This window comes from Anas platyrhynchos, chromosome 1 (genome assembly GCF_047663525.1).
Source record: "Anas platyrhynchos isolate ZD024472 breed Pekin duck chromosome 1, IASCAAS_PekinDuck_T2T, whole genome shotgun sequence".
Lineage (NCBI taxonomy): Eukaryota > Metazoa > Chordata > Aves > Anseriformes > Anatidae > Anas > Anas platyrhynchos.
Window position 1 is genome coordinate 108375234 of NC_092587.1, and position 20597 is coordinate 108395830.

The 20597-nt window shown below is 44.3% G+C and overlaps 1 protein-coding gene and 2 long non-coding RNA genes across 3 annotated transcripts in view; 1 reads left to right on the forward strand and 2 right to left on the reverse strand.

The window, feature by feature from the left end:
- ADAMTS5 (ADAM metallopeptidase with thrombospondin type 1 motif 5) overlaps window positions 1-2682 on the reverse strand; it is a 47136-nt gene extending 44454 nt beyond the window's left edge. Inside the window, exon 1 of the mRNA XM_038188002.2 lies at window positions 1106-2682. Within this exon, the coding sequence (XP_038043930.1) occupies window positions 1106-2008 (903 nt within the window). The 5' untranslated portion in view covers window positions 2009-2682. The remainder of the gene's footprint in view (window positions 1-1105) is intronic.
- Window positions 2422-10021, forward strand: LOC119718719 (uncharacterized). The gene is made up of 2 exons (XR_005269820.2): window positions 2422-2561; window positions 2676-10021. It is a non-coding gene; the product is annotated as an uncharacterized lncRNA (long non-coding RNA).
- On the reverse strand, window positions 4559-17443 carry LOC110351302 (uncharacterized). Its single transcript, XR_002398559.3, has 4 exons — window positions 16372-17443; window positions 15856-16174; window positions 5952-6046; window positions 4559-4666 (listed from the first exon to the last, which is right to left on the reverse strand). It is a non-coding gene; the product is annotated as an uncharacterized lncRNA (long non-coding RNA).
- Window positions 17444-20597: the final 3154 nt, after the last annotated feature.

A 20597-nucleotide genomic window follows, 5' to 3' on the forward strand; every position in this document is an offset into this window, starting at 1 on the left:
GGCATCCTTTTTGGCAGGCTCCTGTGATGTAGAAAAGCAGGAGAACTCGAACTAACGGAAAGTCATGCAGTTATTTTTTTCGTACTTGGGGAAGAAAAAAATAAAAAAAGAAAACACCAAACCCAGACCGCTGAGGGAATATTCTTACAGAAGAACTTCATTGCATAAACTCTACCACATGTCTACTACAGCAATGTCCCTTAACGACCTCTGGCAATGCAACTAATTAGCAACTGGGCAGGGAGTGAGGCACAGCTCCGCGTGGGTGACTGGTAGGATGTGACCCTCAGCTGCTCAGGACAGCCGCTTCTCACTTGAGGAACAGGAAAGAGGCTGCATCCCCTCACCAGCAGCCCAACTCACTTGACTTCTCCAGCTCTGTTTACCTGCGGTTTGCATTTACGTCCCAGCCTTGAACCACAAGCGCTGCTGGCTTCCACTGCAGCGGAGCTACCCTTTCATGCTGGAAATAGCGTGTCGACCCACTCAGCGAGGAAGTCACATGTACTTTTAAGGTGTTCTGCACCAGTTTTGTTAACAGCAGAATAGGTTCATGTGGGGACTGACACAGGGTAGGGAGTGCCACCAGCCCCTTGAACAGACCATCCCCCAGAGAGAGGGTGTGAAAAGCCTGCTAGGGAAGGACACAGCGTCATCTCTCAAGAGGGGATATGTTGGACGGCGCCAGCTGAGCCCCCTGATCAGACAAGTTGCCACCTCCCCAGCCTGGCAGAAGTCCCAGCACCACACCGATGTGGACAACCACTGACCCGCGGTGGGACAACCTTGCAGGGGAGGACACACGCACAGGCACAGCCTCAACGTGCCAGGTTTCCGGCCCCACTTCATCCATCCCTGGTGGCAGTGCACTTGTGTGCTGGTCCCTGGAAGAGATGCAGCACAACCCAACCAAAAGCCAAGGTCATGAGTGAGAGGGCAATCACCAGGTGTGGCACAGCGTTGCGGCTCCAAGGCAGCCCTCTAACATGGGAGAGCCCAAGGACTGCCAGGGTGTCCCTGTTGTGCGCATCCCAGGATGCCTGCGGGATGGTGAGCGGCCGTCAGGTGCCCCGTTGGCGGTGTCGTGCTGTTGAGGTTCACCTACCTCGCGTGTGAAGAGGATGGCGGCATCGTAGTGCTCGTCGTGGTCGTCGTCGAGGCGGTTGTGCTGGTGCTGCCACTTGCAGAAGTTCTTGAGGGTGGTGGCAGCGTTCCGGTTGACCTCCAGCCCCTTCTCCTTCTCGCCCAGGACCACCACCTTCACCACGGCCAGCCGCACGTGGTTCTCCAGGCTGGCGTGCGCGTACAGCCGGGAGGCGATGGAGGCCAAGGTGAGCAGGTAGTGCTGCAGCCCCTTGCCGTACTTGCGCGCCATCGAGGCGTCGGCCACCAGCAGCAGCTCCACCTGCCGGGCCCGGGAGACGGAGCGGCGCCGCCGCCGCCTCCGGCCGCCCCCCGCCGCCCCCTCGACCGCCACCGCGTCGCGGGTCCCGCAGCTGTGGCGGGCGGGCAGCGCCTGGAAGCTGAAGCGGTCCCTGCGGAAGAGGTGGGGGACGCGGGCCGGGCTCTCCCCGTAGATGCCGGCCGCCTCCCCGCCGCGCCGCGCCGGCTTCACGGTGTAGCGGGCGCGCCCCACGGCGAAGTAGCCGTCGAGGCCGCCGCAGAGGTTGAAGACGGCGAGGGAGCGGGGGCTGCCGTCCACCGTGCCGCGGTAGGAACAGCGAGCCGGGGTCCCGTCCCGAGCCCCCAGCGCCTCGTCGCGCTCCAGGTCGAGGAGGAAGCGGCGGCCGCCGGCGTAGAGGACGTAGCCCGCCCTGCCGCCCCCCGCGTAGGTCGGGTCGAGGCGCTGCACGACGCCGTTGGCCCCGCGGGGCGGCCCCGGGGGAGGGCCGCGACGGGACGGGGGAGGCGGCGGCGGCGGCCGGGCTCCGGCGGCAGGTGCCGGCGGCTGGGTCGCGGCGAGGTGCAGCTGGGCGGCCAGCAGCAGGGAGAGCAGCCCCCGCAGCATGCCTGGCTCGGCGGCGGCGGAGCGAGCAGCGGTGGCGATAACAGGAACGGGGGGAGAAGGAGGGAGAGGGGGAGAGGGAGAGGAGAGAGAGAGAAGAGGCGAGTTGTCCCTCCCGAGCGCGAGTCAAGTGTGGGTGGGAGAGGTAAGGATGTCAACAAAAGCCGCTCGCGTGTGAACTTTGTGTTTCTCTGCAGGGAAGAGCCGGGAGCACATGGAAGGAGAGAGAGAGGCGAAAATCCCAAATCGCTGCTGCTGGGCAGGCAGAGGGGGGGTTGGGGGGAGAGGAAAAGGAGGAGAGGAGGCTCGGAGCCGGCAAGCGGAGAAGTTTGAGCACTTCCCACTCCTCTTGCACTTCTCCGCTGTAGTCACTGGATCATCACCATCAGCAGCAGCAGCAGCAGCGGCAGGGGCAGGGGGCAGGTCTGCCGCGACTCGGCACTTTCTCGGGCTCCGGTGGCTCCCTTTCTTTCCTTTGCCCCCTTTTGTTTTGAAGAGAAGGAGGAGAAGGGGAGAGAAGAAAATCAGGCACCAAAAGCCGTCTCGATCGTCTCCGGTGAGATGATGGTTAAAAAGGAGGAAAAAAAAAAGCCGAAGAAGCAGAAAACGTCCCGGATTTTTGTGCGAGCCCCCTCCCTTTATCTTTTTCTGTTGTTGTTGTTATCCCCAGTCTGCCGATGTGAACAAGAGGAGAAGGGAGAGAAATGTGAAGATGAGAGGAGGTGGAACAATGAATTTATAGCGGAATGCCATCCTGCAATGGCAATTTCAACAATTCGTCACTGCAGGCTGCCTCTTAAAGGGAGAGCTTCAAAACCACCACTCCCACACTTCCTTCTCATTTAATCAGACAGAGGGAGAGAAACTTGAGGGGAGGGGGAAAGGCGGGGGGGGTGGGGGGGGGGCGCGGGGGGAGGAGAAGAGGAGGGAGAAGGAGCGAGGGAGAGGGCGGCAGGGGAACGAGCGAGAGGGAGGAAGCCGGGGAGGGCAGGAGTGAGCGGCCGAAAATGTTTGTGCACGGAAAACACCAGATTTCCTTTGAATCGCTTTAAAGCCGCAACGGCGCCCGCCGGTTTGATATTTCACAACTGGCCGGGGGCGCTCGGGCCGTGCTTACCTCCCGGCGCTGCCGCTCATCCGGAGCCTCGGGGGGGAGGGCTGAGGCAGCCTCGCCCCCGGCTGCCGGGGGGCCGGGAAGCGGCCGGAGCCGTCCGGGGGTCCCGCGGGCTCCCACCGTCTCGGGGCTGTCCCCCCGGGCTCGTCCCCTGCCCCCGCACCTTGCCGGGGCCAGCGGCAGCGCCGAGCGTCGTCCTCCCCTTCCTTTGTCTCCGCGGCCGCGGCTCGCCCTGCGCCCAGGCTGTCATTAAGTCCCGGCAAGCTGTCATCTAGTTTGGGCAGACCGTGATTTCCCCCGAGCCCCCGAGGAGGAGAGAGGGCGGGGAAGAGTTAGCGCTCGCTTTGACCTTACAGATGACTTCAGATGCTTAGATCATCCCCCGCGGGCTGACACACGCGTCCACTCGCGCCGTGCCCCCCTGCCCCCTTTTCCCCAGCTCCGCGCTCCGACAGGACAGCACAAAGGGCAGATGTCAGGGCCGACTTTTTCATCTGTCCTGCCCACGCTGGCACTGCCCCTAGGCAGAGCAGACGGGCAGCGGCTCGCTCAGGACAGCGACCTGAGCGCACGACCCCCGCCGAGGTGCCCCCTCCAGCAGCCGGTGCCCCTTCGTGCCTCCGTCTCCCGGCAGGCACAAGGATGCTCTCGGCTCCCGCTGTGCCTCGAGCCGAGTGCCGGGAGCAGGTGCTCCGTAGCTGCGGGACTCCAAGAGGGAGGCAGCTTCCCAGCCTCGCCCGAGCTTGCATTCAGCCCCCCGCCCCGACAGCTCCGGCTGCAAGGGGCTGATGTGTGCGGGGCCAGGCCCGTGGCGGTGGGATGCTCGAGGTGGCACACCGGTGCTCTACCTCCAGAGCCTGCAAAGAACAGGTTAACTGGTGCCACGAACGATTCAAAAAATAATTTTCCCGGGTAAAAGATTACATTAACATACACCCAATCTTTAATTAGATCACCCTGGGGTTATGCTTATGAAATATTTAATGCACCAGAGTTTTGCAGGTGTTCTTTTTTTCTTTTCGCATTTTTTTTTTCCTTCTGGAAACAGTGATACCTGCAAACAAAAGTTCATTTCTCAGACTCCTGGTACTTCTTTTTCTACATTTCAGCATTTTGCTATCACCAAAGTTCTTGACTGGAGTCAGTAAATTCCAAAACTGAGTTATATATCAGGAAGGTCACATGACATTTTTTGGGCATTTATCCAAGGCTACTCAACATTTTTCAAATTTAAACATTTTCTCAGTTATTTTTAAAAAGTTATAAAGTTTTTTCTTTTTTTTTTTTTCTCTTCTCTTCTCTTCTCTTCTCTTCTCTTCTCTTCTCTTCTCTTCTCTTCTCTTCTCTTCTCTTCTCTTCTCTTCTCTTCTCTTCTCTTCTCTTCTCTTCTCTTCTCTTCTCTTCTCTTCTCTTCTCTTCTCTTCTCTTCTCTTCTCTTCTCTTCTCTTCTCTTCTCTTCTCTTCTCTTCTCTTCTCTTCTCTTCTCTTCTCTTCTCTTCTCTTCTCTTCTCTTCTCTTCTCTTTTTATTCTCCCTCTCTCTCTTGCTCTAAAGGGAGGCAAAGACAGAGAAGAATAAGACATGTTTTGATTAAAAGAAGAACCTGTAATTTGTCTTCCACTTTTTCTTGGATGACTTTTAGTTTTCATTTAAGCCTAGTGTTCAGCAACACCAAAATTTTTATTGACTTCAGTGGGACCTGATCAAGTCCTGGATTCACATATATGTTTAGGTCCAAACTCCCCAATACCTCTGGGAGAGGTGCTAAAGATGAGATCTGTGATACGGAATGTAGTTTGGATAACAACCTCAGAAACTCTCATTAAAAAACTGTTAGTTTGTTCATGAATAGGCATATAGCACACAAGAGGCCACTGTAATGTTCTCCCATGCTACAGCATAATTCCAACTGTCAAGCTAGTTGGACAGTTGTAGTTAGCCTAGGAAAAAGAGAAATGCTTAGATGAGTTAATGGTAATTAAATGGTGCATCTCATTGCTTGTCTGCTGTGTTGATTTCCCAACTTTCCCAACTTTCCACAACGTCCTATTTTGCCAGGCAAGGATCTAGGTTTTCCAGGAAGATACAAATTAACCCATGCAGATTACCCCATAGATTATGAAGTATTTCCTATTTACATTTCGAAACTGTAATAACTCATCAGTGCAACAGTGGAAAGATAGGTCAATCATGCCTCATATAACATGAGGAAGCCTCTTCTAGTCTGAGACTCTTGAAGTTGAAGGATAAATCACTTAAACGAGTTGTCTTCTTTTTCCTCCCAGTTTTGCCCTCTTAGACCCTTTTTACAGTTACAGCATACCCTTTAAACAAGAAAGCATGTTAGCATGTCCCAAGTTGTAGATGGCACTAAATCCTTGTCAAAAAGTTCTGACCTGGAAATCACAAAACTGACCTTTTCTAACTGAGAGATAGAGAGCCACAAATCCTCAGTTAGCTTTAAGGCACAACTTAAGTTTTGTGCACTTTGGACCAAATTCAATCCTGATGTAAAAAGATGCAGTCCTCTTGAGTCTGCAAACTGCTTTCATTAAGGCTGCATTTCAGCCTTTGGATTTGTCCATTAAATTTAATTCTTAATTATGCTTAACTCTTTCTTCTAGGGAATTAATTTTTCTTCAGGTTTTGTTGTTTAGGTGTTAAGAATGCCTGTAATTGCACAGATGAATCGATATGGGAGATAATAGCTTTTTATTGTTGTTTTCTATAAAACTATATGAAGACTGAATCAAACACAAGAAAATCCCCCGCTCAATATGTTCTAAAGTAATATAAAGCATGCAACATTTGATAAACTTTGATCTACACAAACCTGATGGTGGGAACTGGACCCAGGTTTTGGCAAGTTCCAATCCAAGCATCTACCTGCAGCAACATGCTTCCTAACATGGGGCAGCTTTGTCTCTCCTGAAAATAGAAAGCCTCTGTTTACTTTACAGGACATTTTAAATATGCATATCATCAGGATCAAGCTCACATGTGACAGGAAGCTGTTCCAGTCTTTATCTCCCACAAGTCTTTATCTATCAGTGATACTTAACCACCTTTCAAATTCACCATGGTTTATTTGTCTTGTCAGCAGTTTTAGCAATCCAAACATTATGATTATAATGGTCAAGTTTATTCATTTTAAAGATTTCCTATGGTGATGCATTAAAACCACTGAAGACATTTATTTCTAAACTGCTCATTATTAAATAAAATACTCATTATAAGTCATTTTGCAAAGAAGTTTCAAAAATGTATATTTTTGGTTAATGTTCTGGAAATGTCTAGATATATCGGTATTTGGAATAAGCTATACAGCTTTTGACTCTTATCCTAGGAAAACGGCATAGTCTAAGTTGTCCCTTATTTGGACTACGCGTCTTTAAGTGGCTTAAATGTTTTTGGAAACCCATTCAGGACGGAGACCTCCTGGTAGTTGTTTTGACTGAGTCTAACTCATGCTTTTTGATATTGAAGTAGGATTGTGGTTGATAAATAAGCCAACATCACCATTACTGGTGTACCTTCCCACCAGTCTTACCAGATGAGTCGGAAACTGAGTGCTTCTGGAGACTGAGCAAACTTCTTCCTCTTTCTCATATTGCACGTGGCAAAGACAGTAGTGAGAAGTTTGCTCTTGGTTGCACATTGTCTCATTTCAGGGCTGGCATTTCCTCTGTATGTGGTTGTCATTTCTATGGAGACCAGGCTGAAGTTTTTGTAGAACCTAAATTATTTATTTAAAGGTCTAGTAATGAAAATTCAGCCTTTAACTTCAGAAAACTCAAACAATTAGAAAATATTTTCATTATGAAAACACACCGACTGGTGTTCCTAGGTGTGTGAACTCCTGAATGGCATTTGTACCTCTGACAAGCCACCACTGCACATGACCAGCAGCTGTGGCTGCTGTAACTGGCCACTTTTACAATAAAAATGTCTTCAGTTACAAGAAAACTATGAGCTTAAAGTAGTTGTGTTTGGTAAAAAGTGTAAGTGTTTTGGGTGTGAAGCACTGTAGCTTTAAGGCAAAATGTTTTACTTGCTTCTTTATGGTCAATGACATCTTCTTCAACTAGAGCCATGTGGGAGCAAAGGAGACGCCTTTGGCTTGGGGTTTATGTTTTTATAAGTGGCATGTGTAAGTAATGTATCAAGTATATAACAGTTCCAGCAGGCTGAAAATTTTACATTTGACATCAGCTCCATTTTTCTATAAGGGCTAAGGAGGCAGCCTTAAGGGGTGCAGTGTTGAAGCTGGGTTGGGCACAGCTTAAATAGCTGTATTGTTTTAGTGTAACAACACAAGAATATTGTGAATTTGTGGGTACCATATCAAATTAAAAAAGGAAATTGTCTGAGGCCTGGCCAGAAGTCAAATTATTAAGGTATCCACTTATAGGGAGGAAAAGAAAAAGCTAGTGAGATTTTTGTAAGATTAATCATATATAAAAATGTATCACATAATAAAAATATGTCTCTTGCCTGCACAGCACTATCTGGAGGAGGGATGTGTTTACTGATCGAAAGAAGCTACATGTATGACATTGTCCAGTCAGGAGGAAAAGAAGGCGCAAATGACAAATCATATTTCCTAGGTATTGACCTAGAGAAAAGACTGGAATTCAGTTCCTCACCTTTCCACAACTGATGCAAGAAATGAACTCACATAAACCATAACATAAATGAATAATTGTGACCACTGAACCTACTACAAATTTTGTTTAAAAACACATGTTGGGTGGAGGTAGTGTTCTGCAGGAAGTATCAGATGTTAGTGTAGTAAGTATAAAACACTTATCCTTATTATTATTTTTTTTTTTTCTGAACAGCAGCAACATAATCAGAGGAAGGGTAAGATGTTAAACTTATAAAAAATGACACTTGTTATAAAAATACCTTTTAGGAGTGCAAGATATGCACATGATGTATTCTACAGCTGTTCTTTCAGAAGACTAGAAGGCCTGAAAAACTCTGGAGTCTAGTTTGTATGAAGAGCAGCAGACATTTAATTAATCTCAGTCCTAGAATTTTATAGCCAGTATGTGGCCTCTGAACATCTCTGCTCTAGTTAGCAGAACATCTGTAGTAGAAAAACAGAACTTAAATAAATCCAAGTATACTTGTACCCCTCCAAACCTTACCCCTTTTTATGGTTATTTCTTTAAACATTTTTCCAAAGATTTGTATATTCAGCTTCTCTCTGTCCTCCCTGCTGTAACGAGCCATGTCTAAACAAAAAACAATTCAGTACAGATTTAGCAGGCAAATAACCTGTTCTCCTCCCCTCTACCCAAATCTTCATTCTTTTTTTTTTGCACATAGGCCGGGTATATGTTCTTGCATATATCCTGAAATAAATAGCTGGATCTGAAATACTGGGGCAATTACAACAAAATAAATGCTTTTTTTTTTTTTTAATTAAATATAATAATAATAAAAAAAAAAAAAAACACATAAGTAGTTCTCAGTTAATACAAATTGGGATAGTTCCATGTGGGCAAACTGTTAGAGGCATAGCTTTATGAATTTACACATCCATAAATGATATTCCAGTACTGTAGGTGGAATATCTTTTTCCATGTCATTGGAGGCATAAACCAGAAAATGTACTTCCCTAGACTTCAAAGTTAAAACTGAAAGAGTGATTAAAGAGACATTTAAAACAAACATTCAATTGCCAGATCTCACCTGGCATTAATACACACACGGCACCACTTAAGATATCAAGTTCTGGTTGCCGTGCACACAGATTTTTCCATCTGAATCCCAGTTGCCCTTGAACTCGAGGAGAGAGAATTTTGCAGGTCCTCTGAAGCAGGAGGCAGGGGGGAGCACTGTCAGGTGGCACCACTGCCTGGCACAGATCTCCCTGTTACTTGCCCTCACTCAAAATACAACCTCTTCCATGAAAGGGAGAGTTTGAGAGCTTACTTCCTTTCCTACGGAAATGTCTGTAACAGCAACCTACGGTTGGAAACTTTTTGTGAACACTTCTTTGTCTTGTCCTTTGTCTCAGAAGGCTCATGGGTGTGCACAGGGCACATCTGTGGGACGGTCATGAATGTGCTTTTGGAGTGACTCTCCCAGTCATTTCTGTTTCCTCTGCTCTGGTGTGCCTTAGGTAGAGGTCATCGAGCACACAAATGGGATCCATTTGGGATGAAACTAAACCAGAAGGTATGCTTCAATGGGTGTACAAGGCACGTAACTGCATTAGAGATAACTCAAATAAATCCACTTATTCTCCTCCTATTCTGTACTCCTGCTCCTCCACCCGCAATACTCATTAAAGCAGACAATCATTGTTACTACTGTTGAGGAGCATCAGAGGGATGAAAACAGGCTGCAGTATCAGCCAAATGATGCACAATATTCCTTCCCAATTGTAAATGTTTTAGACACTTCTGCAGGCGAGGACGTTGAACAAAACAATGATAAGAGAACACACACGTAAGACAGGGAGGTAGTCTTTTGAAAATATTTTACCATCTTTAATGCTGGAAAGCATACATTTTAATGATTAGCACTTATCCTGTAAGACATGCACCTCCATCAAAAGGGCCAGGAGGTCCATGTAACATGGAAATGCTTTGTTAGTCTTATTCTGAGGGCTTAAATGGTTCTCAAGAGGTGCATAAGACTCATGCTGCCTTGGGCATAAGGGTACAATTCACCCTAAAAGAAGAGACCTAGCATAAGTCTCATCACAGCTGCAATATTCATTTCTGGAATGCACCCAGCAGGTCTTATCCAAGCCACTACAGACAGGCAGTTTGAGTTTTTCCAGTTCCTAATGATTACACAGTATCCTGGAGTCACTTGGACAATTTCCACTGAGAGTGAAACTCTTTGTATTTAATATCCCCCTAAAATAAAAGTGGTAGAAGAAAAGGGCCTCAATCTTTTTCTTCTTTTATTGCTTGTGTTGAAAAGGTTTAGCCCACAGGGGTTGGAGCACTGGGCAAAACTACAAAATATGCAGCACATCCTGTTACACTGAAGTGGGCAGATCCTCTCTAGTAACAACCAGACTGGTACAATGGAAGACTTTGTCTAGTTTTCCTGATCATATGGTATTATAGCATGCATGGTATTTCATTATGGTTTCCATTTCAGGAAGTGAAATGGTGGAAATCCCTAAGTATCATGACTCCATTTTCACCATTGCTCCAGGGGGAGTGGGGGGTGGGGTGTTAAAGGAGTGGGCAAATCTCGATGGAGCTGTATTACATGATACTGTAACGTATCACAGGAAATTATTTCCCACTCTGCTGGAAACTCAGAATGTCGTCAAATATAAGTCTTGACAAACTTCAGCTGCTATGTTGCAAAGAAATTTGCAGATAAATAAACAAATGGAGTTACCAGCAGATATATCCTATGGGCAGAGCAAAGAATAGCTTGATCTTATGTTGATCTGAGCAACCAGTCTAGCAAAATCCATGTACCATGAAGTTCAGTGAAAGAAAAATCAGAGCAGGTCCACTAGACAACAACCATACCTTCAGTATGCATCATTCTACAAAATGCCATTCCTACCTCATCTGACCTGGAATAGATCTACAAAGCAGTGTGCAAAAGACAGGCACCCACGGAGGCAGCTTACCTCTCAACACATTATAAAAATATGGGTATTAGGACAAGGGCAAGAAACCTCTCTATCAACCAAAATTTCTGTTCTCCTATTTAATCTGAGTTACAGAAATTTCATCATATCTTCAAAGCTTGTTCCTAAATTACCTACCATCTCTCTGAACCCTTCTGTTTCTCTGCTCCTCTGCCTGTAATATTTTCAGATATTTTTTCTCCCACGAGGACATTTTGAAATGCACATGTCACAGTCCAGATCATAACAACACCACGCAGCCTCCTTTCCTCCCTGAGGTTTACGGGGTTTTATATTCTCCCGTATGAACTGAAAAATGTGTATACTCAAGCCCTTGCCAATGAACAGCATGATTTTCCATGCTTCATAAAAGCTCACCCATCCCCTGTGTAGTAAAGCCATTCTCCTTTGCACAGAGCAGAAGTTTGCTACTTCAAAACACAGAAACCATATGGTGACATGTTTTAAAAGAAAACATAAAAAAAAGCACAGTAAGAAACAAAACAAACCTTCTTCTCCCATCCTTCCCAACCAGAACCCAACTTTTTCACACAGGAAACTAGACCACTGTGATCACCTGGTCTACCACAAGGTTCTCTCTGCTGTTGCATAAGAAAGGATGAAAGTTAGCACTGTGTTTCTGTTTGGCAACTTTAAGTTTTCCTGTTGTCAGCCTTTCCACCTTCTAATGTGGTCAGTGCCTTATGCCCTAGGCAGTGAGAGGGCAGAAGGGTGTTAAGAGGGTGTTAAGGGGTAGTTGTGCTTGAGCCTCTTCCTCTGCTGTGGCTGGGAAGCTGAGCCTCCAGGCTATGTGCAGGGGTGTGCGTACATGGTTGGGTTTGAGAGGGGTCACATGCTTACGCACAAAATACACAACTTGACCCACTGCCTAATGATGCCACTGGACTTCTCTGATTTTCTCCCTAGCTGGAACAGATTATTTCTAAAAAAAGTTTCTAAACATGATTTTAATATTTCCAGGGAGGAGATGACAGCCATTGGGGTTCCCACACTTATTAACCTATACCATTTAAAAGTTGCGGCTGACTTTTAGTCAGAATTCATTTAGCTTCAGTGCTCAGCCATTACACCTTATTAAACTTTCGCCTGCCATTCTGAAGAATCTGCTACTTTTTCCCTAGTTTGTAAAATTACAAATAATGGCCATGTTGCTCTAACCTTTTCTTTGAGAGGCTATAATGCAGTAAGTAACTTATGCCTATGCAAACATATTTTTCAATACTTCAGTCATTCTCAGGTTCCTTCTCTTAGCCTCCTTCAATTTAGCAAATCCTCTCTAAGCTGCAGCTACTGCATCTGGATAAAGTGACACTGCTCACGCCAGTGTAGAATACACATACTGCTTGACTTGCTGTAACCCCATTGGGCAGAGCATCACACTGGGAGCTCACATTAGCTATTAGCTGCCACAGGCTCTTCCTCGTGGGGCTTCTTCAGAGTCCCTGCTTCTCTGGAGAGCAAGTTCCTCTTCTAAGGTCAGGGCTTACATTCTTTGTTTCCAGATGTATTGCTTTGCCAAGTAGCTATTCTTCAGGATCCTAAATTCATGTCAGTGACCAGCCTGTTTTAAAGCTTAGACTGCCTCCTGAAATTATTTTATGATTATATGCCTATTTCTAGGTCACTGATAAAAATAAAAAATTGTGTTGTGCCAAGAATAATGGTCTTTGGTATGCAGCAGCAAAGTCTGGCTTGATAATGAGCTCTTCTTTACAATCACATGTTGAGGTCTATCAGTTTTCGACAGTCAACATTTGCTGCATATTTTCTATGCGTAGGCAAATCCACATGAACCACACTGAGCAACTACACTGTAATAAGGCTGAATAATAGCCGTCTGTCTTACAGTGACTTTCTTTTCCTCTGTCTGCTGGAGCGTTTGTGATTCAGGCCCATGGCTGCTGTCTAGAACATTGCTGCCGGGGTCTCACTGAGCAATGTGATGCTTCCTGGGTGGCACTGACAAAGACGTGACCTCACTCCAGCTCTGTTTTGTCTGCTCATACTTACATGCTTCTACTTATAGAGCTCAAGTAGCACCTCCCTCCTGTATATCTCAGAGACACACAAAAACCCGTCTTCTCCTGTCTGCATCTTCTGAAGAACTCCTCTTGGTAACTTCTCATTGCAGATGTTTTCCTCTTACTCAGAAGGTCTGCCTACACTTTATTGTGACCTTCACCTCATAACTCTACTCATAAGTTGAACTTAGACCCGTTTCTAGTGAAGGGTAACATAGCTGTCTCACTTCCTGTTATATTTTAAGGATTATGGTGAAAGACATTTGGTGAGGGAAGGAAAATCTGCATATTCTCAATAAAAAAGACTTAACACATATCACTGTGCATATAGTGTATTCTCCATTTCCATTCCCCTTAGGGAGTCAAAGCTGAGGCCCTGTATTCAATTTTATTTATTTATTTATTTTGAATCTGCATGTTCATTAACAGTGATACAGAGTAGTCCCCATTATAGCTGACAAGGGAATTATGATGCAGCAGAGTCTTGCTCCCACTTTGCACATGAGGAAATTAATGACTGCACAAAAACGCAAGGCAGTGGTGTATCAGACTGTCTGTTCTCTGCTGTATAGCCCCTGTAGACCTTTCTCCTCTCTCATTTGGTTAAACCTGTTTTTACAAGCACCCAGAACAACTCAGCTCAATTGTTCCTGCTGCTCCTGCTCTGCAAACCCAAAGTGACTCCTTCACATATTTCTCTTGAAGCAGTGACATGCATGGGGCAGAGGCAAAATTCCAAAACAAAGTAAGCAGACACTGTTGGTCCATGAAAGCCACATGAAGTTGGAGCTCTGATGGCTTTCATTATGTTGTGGTGTAGGCACCCTATGTTCACATGGCCTGGTGAATTTTAGTAAGCTCAACCACTATTTCGAGTTTCAGAGTTTCTGCAGATTTGAAGGCAGTAGGTAGGCGTATATATTTGGCTGCACATGGTGGAGATGATTTTATTTTTCAGTGTTAGAAAGCAAATCTCTCACTCTTAAGCTTCTGTACTTACGCTTTGCTGGGATAGCAGGGAAATGCTAGAAGAGTTATTGGTCAATAGCTCTTATAGTAAAAGTTAGTAATGTTTCCCAATAGTAAATGTTGTGGGAAAGACATGAATTCCTTTCAAGTTCTGCATCAGATTTTTTTTCCTTCAATCCTTTCCTCAGATCTGGGGAATTCCAAAAAGAAGGGTTTTCATACTGAAACCAAAGACATCTATATTGTTAATGGGACTGTCAAACTGCTGTTTTTACAATGTGTGATTCAGAGAGCTCAGCCACCCACATGCTAGCTGTAACCACAACAGGCAACACTTCAGAGCATCCTATCTGAGAATCCATCTGTACGGACATCGCAGACAGACCTGAGGCTCCTTTGCTTACGCTCCGAGCTGCCTGGAGAGGAGCCAGCTCTAATTTAGAAGTCCTGTAGACATGTTAGCTCAGTTATGTGTTTGAGCAGATATCAAAGTCCTTGCAATCATCTGGGTTGAGATGATGCCTTGTAGGTAAACCTCAGTTCTCAGGTGATATAGAGCATGTTGCCTCCGTGGATGTCAGAAGAATTTTGCCTCAGAAGAAAAACATGTAAGGGAGTACGTGTTTCTTTACTTTCTGTTATGCATATGACATAACCCTTCCTCTTGCCCAGTGCTCAGCCTACACCCAGCTTCAGAGAATACCTGCTTGCAACCAGCAGCCTCTCCTGGGAAGATCAAGCAGCTCCCTACCAAACCCCACCCCCAACCCATCTTTCCCTTCCTTTGTACCCACTCATGCCTGGCCAAAATCCAGTCCTCAACTGAAGCTTGTAGAACTCCTTTCCTAGTACACATACTTTACAGATAAGAAAGGTAAGCCTTGCTTTAGGGAAAACAACAACAAAACAAAACAAAAAACCCCTAGCCTGAGGTCACATGTCACACCCAGAAACAATATCAAAGGCTCTCGGTCTCTGCAGACAACAAGTTTGCACCTGAATCATTTGGAAGGCAAAATCTTTTCAGGAAAAAGGCATCCGTTCCAAAATACAGTATCAATTCATTTGTTTAGTTTAGCTGAATCCCATGGTTTTGTGTTTTCATCCCTCAATCCTCCCTACCAGAGAAACAAATCTCCGGTAATTTGAACACATGTATGGTCTTCATGAACTCCCAGCATTGGTAACTTGTTCCATATTCTCAGTACCATTTGCATTAAGTAGTTCTGCCACATTCCCCCTTTACTCCCAATGCAGAGAAACAGATGGGTAAACAAAGCAAAGAATGACCGTGTCTCACTGCACAACTGCACTTTTTTTTTTTTTTTTTTTTTTTTTTTACACAAACTTTGGGACTAATTAGGTCATTTTATAATAAGGGAAATTCCTGTAAAACCTTTTTTACTTCAAACAAAATGAAACATGGAAGCATTCTGGATTACAGCATGTAAACTGATGTGGAGATAAGATAGTCTTTGTTTTGTTTGAGGCTCAGAAAGATACTTTAGGTAATGTTCCTTGTCATTGGCAGCCTACTTACTTTACCAAAATGGAATTTAAAGCTATCATTTCCAATTCTTTTTTTTTTTTTTTTCCACAACATCTTTACAGGAGCAGGAAGAAAGTGGTAGTGGGAAGTCTTTCTACAAGAGGTTTGCTGAATGATTATGAAAATTTTGTTACACTTAAAAATTGTACAGAATAACTCCTTTTTTTTGTTGTTGTTTTTCCTCCCCAAAAAGTCAAATTTATGGATGTCTGTCTTTTACATTATGTTGATGCTGCCTACAGCTTTGAAAAAACTCACCCTAAACCAAAACTGAAATTCATGAAACCTCTCATCTGTAAAAAGGGTGTATTCCAAAAGGCTGTTAGGTAGCATTTTAATCAGGGCCCGAGACAACTGGTATTTTACTGACTCAGGTGATTGTGCTTAATGATTGTTAGCAGTATCTAGTGACTGTGAATGTTCAACCTGTATTTGCTTTCCCTCCTCTTTTGCCTCTCTTTGCCTCCATAAACAAGTGACGAAAACCCACCAAAAGCCAGGGAGATTTTTGTGACCCTTCAGTGCATTTGCTACACTTTGTGCTTTCCAGTTCCCTTACCTCCAGCCAGCAGCACTTTCGATATATGTCACTAACAGGTACTGTTTCAGTATTCCTGTTGGTCTCAGTCACAGACACAGTGTCCTCTGCTTGGGCAGCATTGGTAGCATGGCCTCCAGCTGCCCTGGCTGTGGGTTGGCGGCTTCTTTCCACCTTTCCCCATGCCCACGAGGCTGTTTGCTTCCAGCTGTGTCCCGCTAGGAAGGGCTGGTGGCTGCCTCCAGGTTGATTTCTTGCTTGCCTGGAAGCCCTTCCCTGTCATGGAGCTGGGGAGGGAACAGGGATGAGGCACGAGCGACTTCTTGTTGAGAAACAGGAGCTAAAATTAAATGAGACCAATCGCAATTATAAAAACAAATTGAAAAAAAAAAAAAAGCCTTCACAAATAACAAAGTTGTCCTTAGCTTAATGGCCACAGTTGTTGCTGTTGTTATTGCTGTTTTTTGTTTGTTTTGTTTTTGTTTAACATGACACCAACAGAAGTTCTTTGATTAAAAATCAGTACAGATTTGGTACCTGGCAAGGCTAACGTCTGCTTCTATAGATTTCGGAGACTGCAGCTTTTAGTCTGGAAACTGGAGAACTCTAAGCCCACAGCTCAGTGGTATTGAAATATCCACTGCCTCTTGAATATACATAAAAATCTGTAGACATTATGGTTTTAGTGCTATGCTTGGTAAACAAGCATATTCAAAAGCTAGCTTTTTATACCCCATCACAGCTATGCTCTTTTATTGCCAATTTCTCCACTCCTCTGGTCACCAAATAGTCACACCAGGAAGCTACACAGATTCAGTAGATAAACATGTAATCAGGCTAAAAACAGGTGAAATTATCCATAAAGGGACTGACACCAGGCAAGGAGCCTGAACAGCATCTATTTCTCCAAGGTCCCCTTTATCACAGCATCTGAGACTCTTGCAGTCACTTGCAGTGTGGCATTGCACCACAGGGACGTTCACATTACTTTCTTTTTCAAGCAAAGCAGATTAGAAAAGTTGGTATTTTAACATCAGGTATTGTGGCCAGAGTCACACAGAAAGTCTGGGCTGAAGAAACAAACTACTAGAGCCAAGGCAAGCCCAACAGCAAAGGTGTTTTCATTTAAACAGGAACAAAAAGTCAGCCCAGCAAGTAGCCAAGGACCAATACATCAGCCTGACCTGGGAACACAGTGACCCGCATTACCATAAATTGTTTCCTCTGAGACCTGCTGACGGGCTGTGAAATGAGAGCAGGCTGGGCTGCAGTCCCGGGCACGGCAGGTGCTGGAGCTGGAAGTGCTATGCTGCTCCCCAGCACAGCCCCTGCCGCAGCACCCGGGCAGATACAGCGCAGCTGCCTGCTAGCAGTGAAGGGGCAAAGCTGATGCCTCTAAGGATCTTCTGGTCTCCTCATTCACCACTGATTGAATCCTTCAAGTACTTCACGCTGCTCTGTGTGTTGCCTTTTGTTGTTTCATTATGTAAGGGATCAGGTCTTTGGCCTTCTGGCTTGCAGATTCATGGATGATCAAAGCACAAAGAAAAGAAAGACAGGCCAGTGTAGTGTCAGCTGGACATCCTGGCTGAACAGTGACACGCTGATGGGCCTCGAAGCTGTGAGAAATGAGGAATCTTTCAGAATTTGTAACATATATATATATTTATATATATATTATTTTTTTTTCCTTGTTCTTGGACTTTTTCAGGATATGTTGAATGTGGCAGAACCTCATCCAAACACCAAAACCATTCAAATTTGCAATAAGCTGGAGTGTGTGCAAATAATGTATATGACAGCTTTTGGGAAGTTTGAACAAAACCTTTTCCACAGGTTTCCAAGCTCACATTCCAGATTCCAGGCCTGAGGCCTTTCTGGAAGTCCTACATGCCATTAAAAGTCACTGAGAAATGGCTATGGGGTTTTAGAAAACACCACATAATTTAGTAATACATTCAGCAATCCATTGAAATGGCATACTTTGGAAAAAACATTAATGTGGATTTATTGTTCCAAATCACAAAAGATTTAGAAAAACCTGTGAAAAGGCTAGTCTTTTTATTTCTAGAAGACCTCAGCTAGCATATTTTATCTTCTCCTGCACCTCTAATTCACTTTGTTCTTGAATCTTGGAACAGATGAGCTCTTTAATACCCAACCATTTTCAAGCACAGTTTTCTTACTTACGTTTAAAAGCTTCTAAAACCTATTAATATTATCACTATAATATTGAAAAGAGTCCTGATATTTCATGCATTTGACGTTAGGACTATGCAGGCAAATCTACAGCTTTGCCTAATAACAGCAATTGAAAAAGTAAGATTTTACAAAGCATTAATTTTACATGACACAATTTTATTTTTATAATTCTGTTTGCCTAAACAAAAGCAAACTTGCCCTGCATAATTTTTCCTTTACTGATGTTAGTCATACAAATATTTACTGACTCACCTAAGCCAGGGTTTCAACTAAAACAGTGTTTATCCAGCTAAATAGGGTAATTTTAATGGTAATATAACATTAAAATGAAGAATTTTCATATACCTCAAAATGTAAGTTTTTCCCTCGGTAAAAGGGAAGGCAGCTTGTTACATTCCAACTTGAACTATGCTTTATATTATAATGCAGTAAATGAATTCATCTTGCTACCTATCAACTCAAACCCAGTTATAATGGCATTGTTATATATCAGCCTGTTCAGAACCTTATTCGGCTGCAATAATCAGGCCTTCCTCCCTCCTTCCCTCCCTTCCTCCCTTCCTTTTTTTTTTTTTTTTTTTTTAAAGAAAAACAAACAACCTGGGAAATTGGAGGGGATCCATCCTCCAGGAGCAAGGGGCAAAGGAGGCACCCATTGTGCAGGCTGTCTGAGGGATCATGAGCTCTATTTGTAAAGACCTTTTTTTCCCTGTTGTCTTATTTTAGCTTTTTTTTTTTTTTTTTTTTTTTTTTTTTTTTTTAAAAAAAAACAACAACAACAAACCAAACCAAACCAAAACCAAAAAACAAAACCAATAATAATAAAAGGTATAATACCAGTTATAATACCAGTTGTCACAGCAGTGTTAGAAGTAAGCAAGTACTAAATCTTTCTTCATCTTAGGCCTTGCTTTATATTTTGGTGATGTGAAAAACAGAATGTGAATATAAATGGGCCCATTGCTTCTTTTCTAGTTTTCTCTAATTTTTTTACTTTAAATGTAGCACCAATTGTCTGCTTCTGAGGTCATGATTAATGAGAGCAACCCACATCCTTAGCAAAACCAGGAATGCCTCCTTGATATTTTCCAAGTCTGCACCAGCTACAATATTCCCTGAACTCCAGAGGAGTCATCCAGTTGACCTCAGTGGTTTTGAGCTCAGACCCAAGGTGTGTGGTGGTATGTGCAAAAGAGAGGATCTGGATCAAATTCCCTTTTAGTGTCTGTTTTATAGAGGAAGGAACTGGTTAGTGGGCCTTCCCACCTCAGGTCTCAGTGCTCAATGATTTCATCATCCGAGAAAAGGAGGAGAGTTATGAAGAGTCTCTAACTTTTGTTTTCTAAAAAAATGCCTTTATAATGCCTCTGCATTAGAAGCATCTGTTTTTATTTATGAAGCTTTCCATATACAAGGGGATATCACACATTTTCATTCTGGAGAGCTTATTCTTGATTAAAACAAAACAAAACAAAAACCCATAAAAGGAAATTAAAAAAAAGAAAACAACAAACAAAACAAAACACACACACACAAAAAACCCTCATACCATGGAAGTGTCTCCAAAGCAAGTGAGACCAGGTGCCTGGCTCCTTGATGAGGTAATGTCACCCATGCTGGCCCTGGTTCAGCAAAGCACTCAAGCTCATCCATAAGCCCTGTTCACTCCAGTGGGCCATTAAGCCTGGGCTCACATTGGACTTTCTGTAACAGCTGTCGAACAAACTCATCGTACTGCCTCCCACACAATGATGCAGAGAGAAACCTGATTAAAGATGATGTAAGAGGCTACCAGTGAAAGCCAAGTGCTCTGTGCAACAACAAGTTTTATTGATCTCATAAAACTCAGGAACTCTTCTGTTAGCCAGCCACCTATTTTTGACTGCCATATACAAACAACTAATTTACTATTCACATATATAGAGAAATAGATCGCACTTGCAATAACTCCCAACATTTAAAGTATGCCATAATAGAAACATCAGCACTCTTCCCACTTGTGCAGCTACATAAACCTTGTCTCTCGGTTGGATATATCTAAGGGCATTTAGGCTGCCAAGGGTTGCTCTGGCTGCTGGCTGCTCAGTGCTATTGCAGCAGAGGCAGGGATGTCAGAGGACCTCTGTGAGTGGTTATGGTGCTCAGTGCAATCCCAAATTGCCAGAAGAAACTCTCTTCTCTCCATCATCAGTGACCACTCTTTCATAGCTCCCTAATATTTGAGCAGGGAATGAACCTTTGCAGGTTTTAAAGTTGTGCTGCTTTTAAGACAATATTCAGGAGATGTGAGAGTTCCATGTTGACAGTATGGAGAAAAACAAGGCTGTAGCAGAAAGTGACTTAGAATGGTGGAGAGAAAGAGGATGAAATAGGGAAGTCCCACTCTGATATATCACCCATTTAAGGCATTATTATTACCTGTTTAATTATACTTACTCATTTACAGAATTGCTCTGTTTCATTTACAGTTACTTTGTTTCATTTCTCTTGGCCTGGTTGTGCAGAAGGCTAGCTAGTTCCTTGACAGGTTTCAACTTCAGCTGAAATCAGATACTAGAGGA